At 41.3% G+C, this 17354-nt stretch overlaps 1 protein-coding gene across 3 annotated transcripts in view; it reads left to right on the top strand.

Moving 5' to 3' along the window:
- LOC126272427 (UDP-glucosyltransferase 2-like) overlaps positions 1-17354 on the top strand; it is a 197757-nt gene that overhangs the window by 31926 nt on the left and 148477 nt on the right. For all 3 annotated transcript variants that reach the window (XM_049975285.1, XM_049975284.1, XM_049975283.1), the window contains exon 4: positions 15384-15606. In XM_049975285.1, the coding sequence (XP_049831242.1) occupies positions 15384-15606 (223 nt within the window). The remainder of the gene's footprint in view (positions 1-15383; positions 15607-17354) is intronic.

Genomic DNA, 17354 nt, shown 5'->3' with positions numbered 1-17354 from the left:
GAGATGACTATTAGTTGTACAGGGTGCTCTTTGTTACACAACATACGGTGGCTTGTGGAGTGTGAAGGTGGATACAGATGTTGTGAAGCAAAACCAGATAGGAATGGAGGTTTATAAATAGATTTTTCGTGTATCCTTTAACATAAATTCATCGTATTCATTATTTAACTACATACAACCGCTTTCCATTGCTGCAGTTGTGTCTAAATTTCTCCATGTAATGTACTCAGAGTAATTTGTAACCTTTGCTTGCATATCTGCAGTGACCTGCCTTTTTCCTAGTAGCAGATTATTTCTTTCCTTCATGGCTGTTTTTGACATATACTCCAGTTTTCGTTTTTTGACTTGACCCACTTTTTTCTAGTTTTCGTTTCCACACACGTGATACACAAACTGTACTCTAGGGAATAATTTATTTGGTAGATAACGGGTTTTAGTCCATTCAGTATGTTGCTTCTGTTTCCTAATACGCTTGGAGTAACGTTATTCGTGGACACCAGTCGTAAATCGGTAACATACTTATTTCACAGTACTGTGGAGAACAGTGCCGTAGGTTGAGAAACACATGTTTCTTCAACTTGAGTGCAACACTAATGTATAATGCTTACATTGTCTTCTTCAGAGTCTGTATTAACAATCTCCGTTTATTTTACAGGTAAGTAATTAAAGCTATAGGCAGTCGGAACATATCGGTATTTATAGTCTTTTCTCGATCTTGATTGTCCAGAAGTTTCACTAGCACACCAGCCAACTTCTGTGTGCTGTTATTGCCCCCGTGGACAAATTGCATAACACTATTTAATACAACGCAGTAGGTGTTTTGTGAGCTATCTGATAATTTACACAACGTAGAAGTCACTGGAATACAGTACAGTAGAGCATACTGTAAAGAATGCTTATTAACATTTGATACACTTAGGTATTTTTCCACAGGATCAAACACATCATTCACACCATAGTCATAAATAAGCTTCATTCTGGTAGTACCACGTACTTTAGCTAAGGAAGACTACAAAACGATATCAGAACACTTTATAAGATAGTTGAGGTGGTTAATGATAACTTTGTTCACTCCTGGGTTTGTGATATGACATACAAATTTGTTATACATGTGTACTTTACGATTGGAGCTCATTCACATCGAACAGTTTGTTCCAACTTTATTATCGTTTTTTACATTCACGTTTTTATCTTTTGGGTAGTCTCCTGACACATAGAAATCGTGAGTTGATGTTAGATTGCCACACAACTCCATTTTCTTAAAAAAATCCAATAAAATATTGCGTTATGTCCAGATCCATTAGGTACACGATTTTGTTGCAATATTCCTGTCTTTTGATCTCTTAGAACACCTGCTTTAATACTGGCCAATTTCATATTATACGGTATAGCGACAGGATTATTACATTTCTTCTAAATGGTTTCCAGTGTTTCCTTGCCAGTTTTTTCCAATACGCCACTTTCTGTTTATATTACGGTTCCCATGCAGAAGAAATTGTGGTTTTACCTTGACACCCTATCTCACCGAGATACACTTGGAGTATCTGCCACATATATAACTGTTAAACACACCACAAATATCCTTCTTTAACATTAAACATCTTCCCTCCTTTAATTGTTCTTGACAGTGAACGTGATCACATATTTTAACCTCCATAATGTTGTCACACAGCAGTTCTGTAATGAATGGAAACATCGTGTACCGTGCAGCTTTTTTACATGTACCAGATTAGTAGTGCAAGTCTGCACTTCACAAACAACTATGCTCTCTAGTGTCGATTTAAATATGATTCTTTTAGTTCGGTTTACTACATTTCTGCTCCATAAGACTGAGTTGAGCATCCCAATGACCTTTCTTGCACTGCTAATTCTTGTATTAATTTCTACCTCTGATTTTCCCTCCATCTCTAAAATGGATCCCAAATAACAGAAACTACTGTCCTTCTTATATTTCTTTCCCTTTATGTATATGTCACCTGGATCATTAGTGAGGTATTCTGGTTTTTGATAATTAATCTTTAATCCCCAGTTTCTGTATTCGATTGCTGACTGGTTACATATATAATTTGCATGCTCCCTGTCTTTTGCTATAGCTACTTGATCATCGTTGAAACGATCCCTTGACAACCATCGCCTTTTCGCTGTATGTTCGTCCCATTTCTCGTCTACGTGAACAGCAAGTTTACATGCAAGACGTCTAAATTTGTTCAGAACACGAACAAGCGAAGCTGCTGAAGTCACTGTTCCCGCTCCCCTAGCCGTGTATCCTCGAGTCAGCACACGGGGAACTCAACATGAAGCTGATGTCTCCAAAAAATGTACACATCGCGTTCTGAAACGTCATAAATTCCATCCTCACCATGTTCATTTGCACCATGAACTTCATGGAAATGACTTCAGCAATATAGTTCAATTTTGTCTGTGGGCTTGGCAACAAATTCCGACTTATCCTAATTTCTTCTCAGATGTTCTTTTTACTTACTAGGCTTCAGTCTCCAACAGAGAAACTGTCAATATGAGAATATTAACATTTGGCGATGGCTCCGACAGGTAGAGCATCGAACTTTAATGTTTGGTGCGGAATAATCTGAGATACTATTAGCGTGCGTTTCTTTGTGAGTGGCAACCAAAACGTCAGACAGGTATGACCAGTTTTTAAGACACTCTCTTCCTGTTCTCTTGGACACCGTACCTCTGAATCAGTGTACAGAGGATGGTCATACGGTATGTCCCGCACATAACGCCTTACGAGCCCGACGAATTCTGGACCTTAAATACCCTGGTATGTGGACTGGAGGTGGTGGGCATGCCCGATCTCCGGATCTTACACCGTTCGATATTTTTTTTTTTTTTTTTTTGTGGGGAGTAGTCAAGAATGCTGTCTTCCAAAAATGTTCCAACAACACCAGAGAACATGCAGCAACGCATTAATGAAGCTTGTACAGATGTCACAGAGGAAGAAGTAGCCTGATGTAGGGTGTGTTTCATTCACAGACTGACCCTATGTGTGAAAGCCAACGGTCACATGTTTGGGCATGCGATGTTTTTCATGTGGTGGTAATATCTCAGTAAAAGGTACTATAAAGGGCGACATTTATTCTGCATTGTCACAAGTACTGTAACACGGTACTGTAAAATAACAAAATTAAGTTACTGTACAGTGCAGTACTGTTGCATTCAGTGTTTATTGGTAACATGTAAAATGTTAAGACGCTGTTTGAGAGGTTAATTGATTTAATTAATAAAATGCGTTCATGTGATATTTAAGCTAGAGAAGTTGTGTATTATTTATCATTTCCATAGCTATTAGTTTCGTGGACAAAATAGCATAGTGTGACACATTTCTGAGTAGCTCTTGGAGAGTGTCAGTGTATTCTTGAATAAAATGTGCCTGGTTCCAGGTGAAAAATTTAAACTCTATCCTAGTAACTCGTACATCTGTGATGATAAATAAAACGTGCAATGGCGAACCGGAACATTATGACCACAGCCCCCCTAAACGTTAGGCGCCGCATGGTGGCGTTGCGGGCACGTGACGCGGAAACAAAAGTACGTAAGTGTAGCGGACACGGGCAGGGGATCATCCTAGAGAATATATGGGCTGCAGATCTGGAAACCCATTGAGATAATGGCTGATTATTACTATAAGATACTGTAAACGAGTATCTCGAAAACGGCCTAGCTGGTCGAATATTCACGCGCTGCTGTCGTGAGCATCTACGGAAAGAGGTAGAAGGACAATGAAACTATCACTTGGCACTAAATGGTTGGGCGTCCACGACTCTTCATTATATCGTATATACGCAATGCCAGACATGTGAACAGTATTTAATTCAATTCTCATGACGTGATGGGTTTAGACATCAAGTCAATCTGCCTTAGCGCTCGTAAAAGTGTAGAACAAACTTTGGACTGAGTCTTAGCAACGCAGTTTGACCACCAATAGGAAATGCTTTCTATTAACCATGATCATTCACTCTAGTAGCAAAGAACCATCGAGTATAGATCACAGTGACAATACTTCTAGTCCCCTAATCTTCTAAATGTAATTGAAGTTGCACTCTATGTTGTGCACTGTGATCTGTGTTTCCCAGAGTCACGGGCTGGGGCGAGGAGTCCAACTATCACGAGCAACGTGCGTATTGCTACCCAGAAGACCAGATACGCACACGTTATTGTGTTTGTTTATTAAAGTGTTAGTTCTGGTGTCTGAGATACAACTTCCAAGCCCGAGAAACACGTGGAAGAACATAATAATGCACCATAACATGGGGGGTCGCTAGAATATATTGTGTCGTTTTAAGTGGAACTAAACTAAGACGTCTTATCGATAAAATAACACACATAATCTAGTCTCAGGTCCTCAGTTCACCGATTATGGGCTCTCTGTAGTAGGAAACGGCTCAGAAAATATTTCTTTATATGTGCACACACGAGCAACGTTTTTGATTAATCAATTTCCACATTACATAATTAAAATTCTAGACAGATAGGAAGTATTTTGCACATGCCAGATACAATTAGTAGAAGATCTGTATAAAATTCTGGATAAAGGCTTAAAACCCGCTCGGTTATGACTTCTAAAATATGTTTGTAATTACTTCATTTTATGTGCATGCTGCGATGTGGATATCCTAGTCGTGGGTAGGATAGATGTCATTCTTCTTTTTGTATACATAACGTTACTGATGGAGCAAATTCACTTTCAAGGCACCCACACCATTTTGAAAAAGATGAGTAATTGTTTACTTAAACTGTAACAACGCACGACGGTATAATGTAAATCAGAGGACGGACGCAGGAGGCCGCAGGCAGGCAGATGTAGCTGTCTGGACGACCCAGACGCTTCGGATCACACTAACCTACCGCACAGCGCCGCAGTGAGGAGATACGAAGAAGAACCAGCGCTGATGGCTTCTTAGACGATCCATCGCTAATGTAAATTCACTCCCCACCAAAACCCTCCAATGTACATGTGTCGAAAACTGTAAATTTTTCACAGCTCATACCACCAGAAAGAAGAATCGAAAAGATGGGTTTAAAAATAAGACAAATGCCAACAAGTAGTATCTGGAGCTAATCTAAGTCATATAGATAAAAATTATGTCATCCTTATTTTCAACAGAGCACCTTTTTATCCTCTATCATCAAACTCCGTCGTTGATTTCTAGACCTTTCGCATTATATTTGTGACACCATGTTTTAAGACTTCTGTCTACAGAGATTTTAAATAATGTTGGTGACATGGGGAAGCCTTGTAACAGACTCTTGCCCATTCTAAATTTCTCTGAAAGTGTGCTACCAATTTTCATTTGACGTATGTTATCTTTATACATGTCTTGCATTATTTTAATGTTCGCGGTATGTAATGCTTTCCAAAGTAGTATTGTAGGCCTTTTCTAAATCTATGAAAATTAATCCTATGTTTTTTGATTTTTTCTCTACGTTTCCCTAAGATCTGTCGTAATATGAAAATATAGTCTAAGCTTGATCTACCAGTTGTGAAGCCACTTTGATCTTCCTGGGCTTTAAATCTATTTCCAGCTTATTTTTTCTTATTTTCTCAAGAATTCTCATTAATGTGTTTATAAGACAAATTTCTCGACAGTTTGAGCAGCTTTTGCGAACCTCTTTCTTCAATGTAGTACTCTACATCTACATTTACATGGATACTCTACAAATCACATTTAAGTGCCTGGCAGAGGGGTCATCGAACCACCTTCACAATTCTCTATTATTCCAATCTCGTATAGCGCGCGGAAACAATGAACACCCATATCTTTCCGTACGAGCTCTGATTTTCCGTATTTTATCGTGGTGATCACTCCTCCCTTTGTAGGTCGGTGTCAACAAAATATTTTCGCATTCGGAGGACAAAGTTGGTGATTGTAATTTCGTGGGAAGATTCCGCCGCAACGAAATGGTTCAAATGACTCTGAGCACTATGGGACTCAACTGCTGTGGCCATCAGGCCCCTAGAACTTAGAACTACTGAAACCTAACTAGCCTAAGGACATCACACACCTCCATGCCCGAGGCAGGATTCGAACCTGCGACCGTAGCGGTCGCGCGGTTCCAGACTGTAGCGCCCACATCCGCTCGGACACTCCGGCCGGCCGGGCGCCGCAACGAAAAACGCCTGTCTTTTAATGATGTCCAGCTCAGATCCTGTATCATTTCTGTGACACTCTCTCCCATATTCCGTGGTAATACAAAACGTACTGCCTTTCTTTGTCCTTTTTCGTTGTACTCCGTTAGTCCTACCTGGTGAGGATCCCACACCGCGTAGCAGTATTCTAAAAGAGGACGGACAAGCTTGGTATTGGCAGTCTGCTTAGCAGGCCTGTTACATTTTCTAAATGTCCTGCCAATAAAACGTCATTGGTTAACGTTCCCCACAACAATATTAATACAGCCCAGCTTTATTTTCGAGGGCATTCAATCTCCATGCAACATTATATTGAAAAACTGTGTTATTATTTTCACAATTTTGTCATCACCACATTTTAAGAAATCTAGATTGATACTGCTTGATCCAGATGATTTATCATTCTTCCCTGTTCCTAATACCTCACTCACCTCACTTTCTAAAATTCGGATGTCCTCCTCTTCCTGTTCCTTTTCTTCCACTATTTCTTCCTCCAGGTATTCTCTACTCTCATGTACTAACTCCTGGAAACATTATTTCTTTTCTTTTGGTGTTAACAGTTGAAGATTGATTTTGGCTTTGTCTCTTGTCGATGTCCTAATACTGATCACGTTTCTTTCGCTCTAACAAATCCAATTCGCTATTGACATTGGCACATGTCTGTTCCATGTTTCATTCTTTGCTATCCTGTTTTTTATCACTTTACTCTTCGTTTCTTTATAGATTTTTCTTTTATTTTGGATTTACCATTCAACCACTATTTGAATTTGTTCCTCTTTTCTTTAACTGCCACCTCCATTTCTTCCTACCACAATTCTGTTGATGGCTGTGGTTGTTTCCCTATATGCCCACCACCTCTGTTTTGCTATATTTACAACAACTGATTTTATGTTTTCATATCTTTCCTTTATACTTCTTTCAAATGTTGCTTCCAAAGTTCTTCTTATTCTGGCAGCAAAGAATGTTCGTATACTTTCGTCTTGCGTATTGTCAATTTTGATGTGTATGTTTTGAGATGTCTCAGCGCAATTCGTTTTAATGTTGTTAGAATCACTTTTTGCATTCTTACATGGCCAAAAACTCTTCTTTTTTAGTAGATAACGGTCTGATCGACACTCGGCCCCTCTATAAGTTCTAACATCTGTCGCCTTGAAACTACTTGTTTGTCTAATTAAATTACAGAACGATGTTCTCTAGTAGTCTGTTGCCAAGTATTTTACTAATATCCTTGTGTTTAAAAAATGTGTTGGAATTTTCAGATCAAACAAATTTCAGTTAGTCGTTCTTCATTGTCGCTGTATTCTGTCTCTCTATGTTTTCCCACTGTCGGACATGATTCTTTAATTCCTCCTTATCCGTTCATATGCCCCATGATCATCAGTTCATTCCTCCTTGGGATTTTTCCGTAGTCTCCCTAAGTAGTCCAGAAAGTATCTTTCTCGTGGTCTCTTGCATCATTCGTGGGTGCACATACACCAATAATTACAACTACCCTGGGACATGGAGTCACTTCCACCACAATAATACGATCATTAACAAATTCCCAATTTGTGATTCTCTTTTTCCATGCTTTCTTTGTCATAATGGCGACTCCTGCTTTCGCTCTTACCGCTTTGGACATCCCTCACCAAATATGTACGTAATTACCAAGTTCTCCTTTGCCTGTTCTCTTGGTCTCAGAGAGTATGACAATATCCGCTTTGAACCTGCCAAGTTCTGTGGATAATATATTCAGTTTTATGGAGATACCGTGCACATTCCAGCATCCAAATGTCATTTTTCTTTTTTCCTCGCCGTTTCGTCGACTAAGATTCAATTTTTTCCGAGACATATTATTAGGTTTTTTAGCATTTTAATGTTTTCACTTTAGTGAGGAGCTGGCCCGTGCACAATCCCAACCTGGGGGACCAGGTAATTTATTCTCATGCCCTTGATTACCAATATCCCGCTACAAGGTAGCAGCCTCTAGTTTTGGTCCACCCCGGGTATTTTATTTCCCCAGTACCCACCACACCTGGTGAGCATACCCCTACCTGCCACTTGTGGAGGCCCCTGATGACAGACCAGCAACTCCACACGGGAAGTTTACGTTATTATTATTTAATTGAACAGTGCTTTAGGTCATGTTATATGAGTTTGTTTAAGCACTGATTAATTAACCTAAGATTAAACTGTGATTTTCCTCATACATATCTCCCTTGGTAACATAAAGGCAGCTACTCTTTACATGCGTATAAAGTACACAGTGTGCCCACTCGTGCTATGAAAGTCAGTGCACCTTCTCGACAGTTAACAGTTGTTTGGTGTTTCCTAGATTTTTACTCAGTTATTCTATACAGTTGCCTGGGTGGGACATCTTGAATTAAAAATACAATTAGGCTGATGCTTTCATAAACATACATCACTGAATTTTGTTTATGTGTAGATGCTTTGATATGTCGAGTATTACTGAGCATATAAAAACACATTTGATTGTCATAATACACATATGTGATTACAGTTCACTGATGGTAGATCACAACCATTAGAAACGTTGCAAATAGACTTGAGCTTTAACATTTTACTACACAAGGATGTAATGTAGCTGTCAGGCTTCTGCAATGAAGCAGATAACATCAATGAAGTGTTTTACAGCTGATTCTGATACATTTGGCAGAGTTTCACATGGTGGTACCATATTATATGGCAAATCACAATCATCAAAAAAATTTGCAGATAAGCGGGCTATTCGGAAAGTAAGTTCCGATCTGTCGCGAAACGGAAACCACTGTGAAAACTGAAAATGTTTTATTTGCAACAGTAAGCTACCCCTTACAACCACCTCTCTACATAGTAGCCGCTCCAACTTAGACATTCGTCGTGACAGTGTACTAACCTTCCACTATCCTCGTCATAGAATACAGCTACCTGTGCTTGCCACCAATTCTCTATACTTATCTGCGGCTTGTTGTCTGCCTTCATAGCCAGCGGTTCATGTGAGCAAAGATGAAACTCAGGACAAGCCAGTTACGGTCCGTGTTGTGAGTCATCATCAATGCCGCAGCAGTAAGCGGACGAGAATTGTCGTAAAGGAGAAAACGCATGACAGTTATGTTTTGAGGGCTGCACAACATCACTCGTAATGTCTCACCAGGCCCTCATATTTGGCGGGAGACACTATTCTGTAGGCATTTTTACGTGTTCATTGTGCTCTCAGCCATGGTAGAGACTCTACCCTAACAGATCTGCGCAAAATAATCAGATTTTCACAGTGGTTGCCATTTCGTGACTGATCGGAACATACTTCGCGAAGAGGCCTCGTACATACAGTTTTGCAGTAGGAATCACTTTACTGTGTGATGATGCAGAGTGGCTATCAAGCTATAATACAGAGTGTCCTTTTAAACTCCCCAAATTTCAAAGGCGCAGGAAAAAAACAACAGTACTTATGATAATGAAAGTGCACTGTATGCTAGAGCATCTCAAAGAATTTATTTAATAATCAGCAGTGAACTTTAACATGTGAATTCTTTGTAGCCATATTGCTTGTTTCATGTCTTCGGTCACTGTTGCATTCGCATCAGTGGTACGATATCTTAACACAGGAATATCGTCCACTTTGGTCTCATACATACAGTTCTTCACGAATCCCCACAAGAGTAGCTCTAGTGGGGTAACGTTGCGGTACCGTGGTGGGTAAACAGTGGGACTAATCCAGCGAATGGGAATTTTCGTATCCAGTACTTTCCATTAGCGGTTTATCAATATTGCGGAGCTCCAGCTTGCTGAAAGAAGACGTTGGGACGGAAGTCTTAATCTGAGGATATGCGGAATGTTCCAACATGTCCAGGTACATTGATCCATTCAGTGTGTTTCCTGCAAAGAATAACCGTCCGACAATCCTCTCGTGCCTTAATGCACACCAGATGTTCAGTTTAGGCTTATCACAAACATGTTCGATGACAGTGTGTGGACGTTGCAAGAACACAACAGAAACATTATGACGGTTAACTGTTCTTGATACATGATAGATTGCTCTACCTGACAATAAACATTTGTGCAAGCAGCCAGCATTCATTTCAATACGCTGCAGCATTTCTGTAGCAAATAGCTGTTAGCACGGTTTGTCATTCGGCATCTGGTGTTGTAGAATTTGCACTTTGTAAGCATACAGTCGAAGACGCTGGGGTACATTAAACTGTCTAGATGCTTGCCGAATCGACTTACACGAAGTCCTGAAAAGCTCTTGTGAACTTTGTGTCTTCTGTAGCACTACCATGTGCAGTGCTGGAATGTTTCGAAACACTTTCAGCAACCAGAAACGTACAATACCACTCTTCAATTGCTTTCACATCACGTGAATCACATCCATCCAGCCTACGATAATTTCTTTGAACAATGGTCGGCGGTTTTGTTTCTGCTAATTACACTATTGCTAATCACTGCTTGTGCGCACAGCTCTGCAGTTGCCATTTCCACTGTATGTGATCGTGCTGCCCTCTGGCGACGACTGAATATAAATTGTTTGAGTTGCCATACGGCGCGATATCATATCTACAGTAATTGTTGTTCCTGTGGTTTTAAATGTGGGAGGTTTGAAAGATACACTATGCATAACTTTGGGGTGACATCACATTGAGACATATGCACCGCCAAATATACATGTCTCTAAGTAGGTTTTGTACACTGCATATCGCAACACGCTAGTACAGAAGTTTGACTACAGATCTCTGATCGTAAACTATAAAAATGCGCCTCGTGTCAAAATAAAATTACTAATTAATTAAGTATAATTATTATCACAGCTCTTAAATTATTTATGAAAATACATAATATGTGACACAAAACTGACATAGATTTACTATTGTAACTTGATTGTTCTACAGCAGTAGAAAGACACGCTTGGATCACAAAGTGCCACCACTGATAAAATTGACACGGAGCAGTCGCACCAATATAAATGATCCGGGAGACCGTGTTGGCAGCTCCTTGATAATGGTAACAAACGATACGATTGTCAATAAGAAGATAACAACGCCAGAAGTCTGTATCGAATTGGATGATAACCTCCCCAGAACCTATGGTTTGTGTAAGGACATGAACTGAGTCTGAATGTACCTAAACATGACGTAGTGCACGTAAATAGGAAGATAAATCCAGTTCTTTACGATTACGCTACCCACACGAAATCATTAGAAATAGCAACTATTGCAAAATACCCGGAAGTAACAGTATGGAGAGAACTAAAGTAGAATAATCACAGTAACCACAATGTGGGGAAAAACAGATGTGAGGCCTAGGTATATTAGAGGAAAAACAATTCATCCATGAAAGAAGCAGTTCACAAAACAGTTCTTCAACCGACTCCGAGTATTGCTTATGACTGTCGGACTCATGTCGGGCCACAGGTAGACGAGATCCAACACTGAGCGACACTGAGACAGTGATTTAATCACCACGAGAGCAATATTGAGAGGTTAAAGGATCTCCATTGATAGACGCTATGTGAGAAGCATTGTACGTCACGCTGAGGTTTACTGTTGAATAAAAGGGAGAACGTACAAGGAAGGGTTCGGTAATGTATTACTTTATCTATCATACGAGTTGCAAAATGACCACAACGAGAACTTAGAGTCGATGCTGGTAGGTGTTATATCTCAGCCTGTTAGGAAACGGCTGTAGACTGTACAGTGTTTAAGTGAACTGAAAACGTAACGCCATCCTCATAATGTAAAGGCACACTGAAACAAGACAATAATCGCATCGCAGTCTACATCACATGGTGCGTGATTTCCTACGATGTCATAGCTCCCGAACACTGTGCCGTGACGCCTCACAAACTCTGCCGAGCGGTATGTGTGTCGTGATCTGGTTGCACGTGGTGTCGTGTGGACTGTGATGGGCTCAACACCTCCTGCAACACTTGCACTGCCAACGTACAGCGTCACTCGTAGTGACGGCAGCAGGGGAGGCGACGGCCCTTCCAGCGTGTGCGCTCGCTGGTCGCGTGTGGCAGCTAGAGCCGGTGAGTGTTCGCGCAGTAAAAAGGTTGTAATCGTACTCTTCCTTCCTACAACATTTAATGTAACGCCACGACCACATAATAAGCACCTATGCTAGTTCTTAAACATGAAATTTGGTACTATCACTGTAACAAGTTTAAACATAATTGAGCCTGCAACCTATCAATATGGTTGTTACATAGCAAAATTGTACTTTGCTTAAAACAAATAAATCCGTACATTTCTACAGTGTAATTTTTATATAGTAAAAGTGTGCGTTGCTACATCTCCACAAAGCACTTTGTAAATTAGCAAGAGTGTAATTTCAATAAAAAACGAACCACATCTCGGCAGCGTAACTGTTATGTATCAGGAGCGTACTTTATTTTAAAAAAAGTTTCTTGCATGTTCAAGTGAGGCAATCAATAAAATACCTGGCCCTTTAGGATAGAGGGGGGGGGGGGGGGTGGAGGTGAGAGGAGGAGGGGGGGGGGGTGATATCTATCCTGAAATACACCATACCCAACCAACACGTTAACTGCCCCCCTAACTGGGAAACAAATTATACAAATAAGGGTAATAAATTGTGCAATAAATTATATCGATAAATATTCTAAATAAACAACCTTATCTCTTCTCCAGTCAGCAAGATAACATTTCTCCATTTATATGTAAAGCAGTTGGTGTAGGCGGGTCGGTGAGAGGGATGAGGTTAATCTTGGGTTTGACAAGGTGGGATGGGTGACCCAAATCACTGGGCTCGCACCAGCACAGCCCTGTACACTCATCCTGAGGCAGGAAGACGTCGTCACTTTGGTAATGCAGGTATATGTTCGTGCCGTGAAACCTATAGAGTATGACGAAGGCTGAGTTACAGTAACCAGTTTCATATGGAAGGAGTTCACAGCATATATGCAGAGATGAAGAGGCTTGTACAGAATAAATTGTCATGTAGAGATCCATCAAACAAGTTTTAAGACTCAAAACCAATATAAAAACAGCGGATTCATGTCACCATATGTGCCAAACCGAACTATCTCTTCCTGTTTCGTTAGAGCAACTTTTTTCTTCCAGAAAGACCCCAGAGCGTTTCCTGATATCTACTTTATGTTTTTGTGTGGACCGTACCACCCTGTCACAATGCAGCAAATGAATTTATGAAATAATTTGACGGGCGCTGTGTGACTATTTGCTGAAGACTCGAAACATTGGAGTCCACGTCCACAATGTCTCACTCCAGCATCTGCTATGCGGTGCTCTTGTGTGCTGTAGTAACTTCTTGCTGAAGATTCGAGACTTTGGAGTACAAATGCAAGAGTTCCTGACGTCAACAACCCCTGTGTCCTACATTAAACGGATGCACCACACTTCCTCACAAGTTTTCCAATGAACCTAATTCTCTCATTCTCCGTTCTTCATACTGGTTATACGTACTCGTCACATGTCATTATGCATCATAGTGTTCACCCTGATTTTTGAAATGACGAGACGGGCTCTGGAATGCTACCACTGTAGATGTGACAGTACGCTCTCTGACACTTTCTCTTTGATATGGACGTTATATTCCATTTATACACATTCAAAGAGAACTGACTTTCAGCTCACTAAGCGAGAGTACAATCTAAGCAGCACTGCATTTCCTTATGACCTTCTAGCGACGATTCTTCCCAGCCCACAATAATACTGTCAACGCCAGTGTGATAACGATGCTGATACTACATGATAAATCAATTATGTATAGTAAGAACAAAATTCTTAGGAGTTTAGTGACCACTTGTTGACAAGCTGCTTGTTGCCTTATGTCTGTTGATGTTTTTCTAAAGTTTTTCCAGCACAAGTAAATGGAATTGTTAAAGTTTCACCTGCCATTCATGGTCAATCCACCACCAGCTGTAGGCGATGAGCCTTGAGAACGCCAGCCACTTGTGCTGGGGAAGTGTGAGAAAAATGATCAAACAAACGGCGGTCGAGGAACCCGAGACAGAAGCATATATACTGCGAACATTAGCAGTTATGGTACTTTTCCTTGGAAAAAAACAGAATGTACTTTCATTTCTTGTCAGCATTCACTATGTACAATGTGGTATGAGTCATAAATTCTTCCAAATATTTTTGAAGATTCTTTAAATGAGATTATATTTGTGGGAAATGTTTAAGGTTGTACAGTTTCGCAGCCCTCTCAGACATCTATGGAGATGAAATTTACCTGTTTACCAGCATATACTGTTATCAAGGAATCGTACGAGGAAAAAGAAGAAAAAGAAAATGAAGCGTTAATGATTCTTTGAGAGAAGTATCCTCTCCTTCAAGAATACTGTAAAGCCAATCGTGCTACGTACTCAAAGGTCGTAGAAACGTACGAAGGTTTTGATACTATGCTGAATTCCTGTACATGCGTTAACATACCTTACTTCGGAGAGAGGAGACGTGCACTCTTTTCCAGGCATACCAATGTTTTCCGTGCCTGAAATACTCTTGACGAATATGAACTAGGTACGAGAGTAGTCTATAGCGTTGTATGGATTCAACAGGTTCTTCTGCAGAGTTAAATTTAAGAAGGCTTAACTATGTTTCAGTGGAAAGAATTGTTCATTGTCTCTTATTTGTGAGTGCGTAAGGTAGAATTTAGTACTTCGACATTCTGTCAGTTGTCTTCAGTATCAACGTCGGGCTGAACTGTGATAGACTGAACTCAAGAGTTGATCTACTAGTTATAGTGACCCATTTCCAAATCTGTTTTCGTCAACACCACCTGATTTAATTGAACTACACTCTTACACTCTTGTTTAACTTCCCATCTCTTTCCAGACCATTATGTGTTGCACTGAACTAACCTTCCAAGTGCTTTGCGATCTCTGACAGAATTACGATTTCATCGGCAAAGCTTAAAGGTTTTTATTTTTCCTATCTGAACTTTAGTAATGTTTCCAAATTCCTCGTTGGTTGTTTTCTCTCTTTAACCTCTGGGTGCTATACAGAAACATTTGAGGTTGCCTGCGATCCTTTCACACTTCATTCCCATTTATTGAGTCCATTTCATGTACTTGTACTCTTAGAACTGCTGCCTGTAACTGAATATGTCACCAAAGAGTAACAAATTCTCGAAATTTTCGCCGCCTCCGTTCCAGGTAAAGAGAAAGTTTCGACATTTTATCCCATCATGTGTCTCAAGAGAAACCATGCTAATGTCAATAACTGTTGTATCTTCGTTACGTGTGGTGTGGTTGGTGCAGTCTGTGTCGTGGTGGTGACAGGAGCTGCAGCAGTTGTTCGACTCGAGCGAGCGCGGCGTGGTGTACTTCAGCATGGGCACGCTGCTGCGCGTGGACAGCCTGCCCCGGGAGCAGCTGCGCGGAATACTGCGGGCGTTCGCGGCGCTGCCGCAGCAGGTGCTCTGGAAGGCCGACCGCACGCTGCTGCCGCCGCTGCCGCACAACGTGCACACCTCCAACTGGCTGCCGCAGAACGACGTCCTCAGTGAGTCCGACAGCTCGGCACTGTATTGATTTCAGTGTGAGGGCGCGGCTTTGCTAAGTGGAGGCATGCTCCTCAGCAGCACTTGCCGTACATCGCTACAGACTCGTTGCTGTCTGTCGCATCAATTTACATTGGCAGCTTCGGTGTAGCGACGCGATCTCCTTATGATACCACAGTTATGGCCCAGTTATCAGCATCTGGCATCTGATGGTTTCTCACCCCTGTCCATATGTGCACAGAGGAGCCTATCAGCCCAGAGCAGCCTGGTGTGATGAGGTTTAGAGCTGCAGCTAGCTGCGACAGTGGTGAGGGAACACGGAAACAAGATCTGTTTAAAAATCGATGAACATATATCGATGAGCCAAAACACTGTGACCGCGGTTCTACTTGATACGGATTATACAAGTCCTCGACAGCACTCCAGGGATATGTAGCAGCAGATGTGTAAGCACAGGTAAAGCAATTCCTGCAAATTATGGGTTGGTGGTATACAGGCACAGAGCTCGTACACGGTATGTGTTCCATTGGGTAACGATCAGGTACATTTGCTGACAAGAGGTCAATGTGATTTCTTTATAATGTCCCTCAAAGCAGTGTAACACAATACTGACCTTGCAACACGAACTTCTGTCCTACTAGAAGAAGTGATCGTCGTGTGGGAAGACTTCAGGTCTGCAGAAAGTTCACTGCTGTCACGATGCCTTTAGGTATCACCACACATCTCATGGGTCCCCAACTCAAGATATTCCACAGCTCGATTCAGCTCTCACCAGACTCACTGCACATGTGACACTGTGCATGTTTCGTGCAGCCATTCGCCTCGGCAACGGCTAGTAGGGACCCAACCATCGATCTCGTGTAACACGAAGTGCGATTCATTCGCCAGGTGACACGTGCCTATTGATATACGGTGAAAACTCAGTGATGCTCACTGAAATCATAACTGAATATGTCGTTGTGTCAATACACGAAGAAGTTGGGGTCGCGTGATGTGGAGTTCCATGTTCAACAATGGCCTTTGAAGGATGCGTTCTGCAACACTTGTGCCTGCACCAGCAATGTACCCTGTCGTCAGATCTGCCACAGATCGCTGCCTATCCTGGATTACACGGTGGGGGGTCTTTGCAAATGTGTCTTTCGTGATGAAACGTGGTCGTCCACGCTACTCGTTATTTCACCATACTTCAACCACCTTCCATAGGTGCTGACGACAGAAGTACATCAGGCGACCAGCTTCGCCATTTCAGATATACTCGTTTCCAGCCGTAGCGCCACGACAATGTGTCCTCTGACAAAACCACTTATGTAACTGGATTTCTGCATTTGTGGCTCGTTTCTTTGATGTAATGATTGCCCATACGTCTCTCTTCCTTACTGCGTCACGTTCCCACATTACCACCAACAGGCCTCAACCTCACGGTGGACTGTGGTCACTATGTTTTGTCTTATCTGTGCATATGATATGTGTGTATGTTGCTACGTAGCTGTGGACTATGTGGGCAAATTTAAACCAAACTTCATACATACAAAACTCAGTGTCCAGGAAAAATGCTTATGGATAAGACAATCCTAGCACCCCCATAGGAGGAATTGTGCGACATCCAAAAGTTACCGAAACTGAGTGCTATTAGTGCTCAAGTGTTTCTCATCAGTATATGATAATAACAAGGCAGCATTGTTACAGAAAGTAAAGACCCACAAAAATTCTTGTGGATTCATTTAGCAAGCCCGAAAGCGTTTCTGCGATG

Source organism: Schistocerca gregaria, chromosome 5 (genome assembly GCF_023897955.1).
Source record: "Schistocerca gregaria isolate iqSchGreg1 chromosome 5, iqSchGreg1.2, whole genome shotgun sequence".
NCBI classification, from domain to species: Eukaryota; Metazoa; Arthropoda; class Insecta; order Orthoptera; family Acrididae; genus Schistocerca; species Schistocerca gregaria.
This window is presented reverse-complemented; position numbering and strand designations above follow the sequence as displayed.